The sequence below is a fragment of the Triticum aestivum genome, chromosome 5A, assembly GCF_018294505.1.
Source record: "Triticum aestivum cultivar Chinese Spring chromosome 5A, IWGSC CS RefSeq v2.1, whole genome shotgun sequence".
Lineage (NCBI taxonomy): Eukaryota > Viridiplantae > Streptophyta > Magnoliopsida > Poales > Poaceae > Triticum > Triticum aestivum.
In genome coordinates this window covers 522,428,283-522,431,583 of record NC_057806.1, presented here as the reverse complement: position 1 = coordinate 522,431,583, position 3,301 = coordinate 522,428,283, and the positions used below count along the sequence as shown (strand labels likewise).

General features: G+C 58.4%; 1 protein-coding gene across 1 annotated transcript; it reads right to left on the bottom strand.

Annotated features, from left to right (window-relative positions):
• Positions 1 to 937: 937 nt before the first annotated feature.
• LOC123104459 (3-ketoacyl-CoA synthase 4) lies at positions 938 to 2,720 on the bottom strand. Its single transcript, XM_044526310.1, has one exon. The coding sequence runs from the start codon at positions 2,637 to 2,639 to the stop codon at positions 1,191 to 1,193; it is 1,449 nt and encodes a 482-aa protein (XP_044382245.1). The 5' UTR covers positions 2,640 to 2,720; the 3' UTR covers positions 938 to 1,190.
• Positions 2,721 to 3,301: the final 581 nt, after the last annotated feature.

Here is a 3,301-nt window from a genome sequence, read left to right as displayed (position 1 = left end):
GTGACTATGAGCAGCAATGACAACGGTGCACCTGCGTATGGTAATCTATTTATCATACTTTTAGTTGCGAGTCCATTGATTTTTGGGTTGACATAAGTCAGGTGTAAATATTCATCTATGTGTTGATATGTCTTTATTCTCTTCTTATCGGTCGCACAAGACTGCTTCATCTTGATGGAAAATGATTTGGATACTTCTGTTCATGGTGTTGGCATGGTAAATCTCAAGTTTACTTGAGAAAGATTTTACAATGGTCTGGACGTCCACAAAGCCACCCCTCTCCCCACCGCGGCCCACCCCTGCTCCCACGGTTTGCTTCCGATTTGTGAGAAACATGACGTCCGGACGATAGGTTAATGGATTTGATTTCTGTAGTCAAATAGCAATTGCAGTGCGGGCTCGATGCCATCTTGACGCGGTGTCGATGGAGTTTGGATTGTTGATTGAGCAATGCAACAAGTGGTTCCCCGTTTTCAGGCACGTGATGAATACTACATAGGCGCTCCCTAATTTGGGTAGGTTTTGCTCGGCCAAGTTCTTGTGATCCGATGAGTAGATATTTCTTCAAATGAAATGAATCCTCACTGCTGTAATATTGAATGGCGATGCAGCTTTGGCGACGACAGTGTCAGTGTGATCTGCGCGAGCTTGTAAATACGACGCAGGCAGCTGAGCTGAGCCGAGCTGCGATAGGGGAGTAACTTCACGACGTGCACTGTCTCTCCTCGTCAGCCACCATGAATGCCATGGCACCAACTTGCTTGCGTGCATGTGTATGGACGTGGTACCGCCTCATTTACTGGCTGCCGCAGAAGCGTTCCACAGGCACGCACACTTATTTGAAACCTAACGGCATTCCTGTCAGGTCATTTCCCCCACGAATGTGCGTGCTCCACGTATCTACCAGGACCATATGGCATTGACTCATGCAGAGAGATGCTCTAATAGTATGTGTACTGTTCTTCATGGCAATCTAGCATTTGGCACCAACCCATTGATCGATGATAGGAAATAGCTAGGGTTTGTTCATGGAAGGAAATATTGGAACTTCACAAATAGTAGTACTACATGAACTTGGTTGGGAGTAATGGTGGAAGCTCGTGGAATGGTCGAACATGGCAGCATGGCGCATGCATGCACGCATACGGTGCCTGAGGAAGCTAGCATGCATGCTCTTGGGTCTCGTACATTTATTCCTCCCACTGGGGGTACTGGTGGATGCACTCCATCCACGGGCCCAGCGCGTCGAGCCCGCCGGCGGCGACGTCGTCGGCGACTGCGACACGCTCCCACACGAGGCTGTTGGCCTTGAGCCCGCTCCCGATGCCGAGGTGCCACACCGTGTCGCCCTTGCGGACCCGCGCCTTGGCCTCCAGGTACGCCATCTGGTACCACAGCGACGCCGCCGACTGGTTCCCGAACCGGTGGAACGTCATCAACGCCGCCTCCATCTCCCTCTCCCCCAGCCCCAGCCCCTTCCCCAGCCGCAGTATCATCGGCTTCCCCGAGGAAGGCAGGCAGAAGTGGTCCGACGCCGCGCGGAAGTTTGGCATGGGCGCGGAGGCGCCGGAGCTGCTGCCGGCGAGCTTGTCCTGCCCTCGTTGGCGCATCGACAGGAGCAGCGCGGCAGCGAAGCGTGCCTTCTCGCGCCACGGCAGGATGGAGAGGCTGAGTGTGAGGAGGTGCGCGCGGAGCAGCTCGCTGACCATGCGGCCGACGCCCTGGCCGAGCGTGAAGCCGGTGATGCCCTCGTCGTCCTCCTCCCGGTACCCCGCGCGGTAGCTCCGGTCGTTGGCCGTGGTGTTCGTGCGCGTCACGTTGACGAGCCGGTACTTCACCGGCACGGCCGTGCTGTTGGTCAGGAGCGCGGCGGAGCAGCCGGTGCGGAAGTTGCAGTTGAGGAGGAGCTTCCCGTGGTCCTTGCCGCAGTACCATCCCACCGTGAGGATCTCGGCGCTGACCACCACGGCGTACGTCAAGGCGTGCGCCCGTAGGAGGCCGGCCGCGACGTCGACGCCGATGGAGCCGGCGCTGCAGCCCATGCCTGAGAGGTTGAAGATCTTGACGTCGGCGCGCATCCGGTAGTGGTCGGCGATGATGGCGGCGAGCGAGGGCGCCGGGCAGAAGCCGCTGCAGTTGACGACGACAGCGCCGACGGCGGACGGCGGCACGCTGGTCTTTCTAAAGAGGTCGTCGAGGGCGGGGAAGAAGAGCATGTGCGCCTCCCGGATGGCGTGGGCGTGCGTGGACGCCGGCGGGAGGAAGTGCAGCGCGGGCGGGAGGTAGGTCTCGTTGCCCATGCCGCTGGAGCGGATGGCCTTGGTCATGAACTCGATGCTGCCGCGGTCGAAGAAGCCGCCGAGCTCCAGGTGCTCCAGCAGGGCGTCCAAGGGGAGCCGCAGCCGGCGAGGCGGCTTGAGGCAGGAGAAGTCGACGAGCCCGACCGCGCCCCCCGCGGCGCGGCGGCGGTAGCGGCCGAGGAGCAGCATCGCGGAGACCGGGACGAGGTAGAGCGTGAAGCTCCGCCGCAGCGCGAAGAGGAGGGCCTCGGCGAGGACGCAGAGGAGGAGGCCCGCGGCGGCGAGGAGGCCGTGGTAGGCCGCCACGAGGTGGTCCGTGTGCGCCATGTCCATGGCCATGCCGATGCCGTCGAGGGTGTCCGGGCCGGCTAAGCTTGGCTTGGCTTCAGTGGCGCGCTGGGTGTGTGCGGGTGTGTGGAGCGAATGGAGGGTTTTATAGGGGTTCAGAGCACAGCAGGCCAGCTAACGAACCGGAGCTCGACCTCGACTACTTGGTCGACGTAGACCGTCACGGCTGTACGCACAGTGTAGTGAGCTAGTATTCTCGACACGGTCGAGGCGAGTGGCAACTTGGCTGGGCGACACTGGTGCACCCAACGGTGCCAGCCAGAGCAGTGCATGTGCAATGGGCGCCGCGCAGGCCAGGAGGAATTACTGCGGCGTCCGTCCCTTCAGATCACGACCAGACCATGGTCCGGGCCGTGCTAGTTGCACCTTGCTCGGCGCGCAATCAACAGCTAGCGAAACGGCTCGAGGTTTTAACCTTGGAATCAATGTTTCGTTTCGTGGTCACTGCTTAGGCTGGTCACAATGGGCAAGAACATAAACTAGTAACTTACACACTTCCCTAGACTATATTACTACCTCCATAGTGGGTAGGAACATCTATGTAGTGTCATGCAACGATGTATTTATTAGGTTATAAACTCATTGTTTCTTGGAGTCTGTGATGTTTCGGTAACTTAGCTAGTTACCACAAGCATCTTTCTCTTCATTAAATA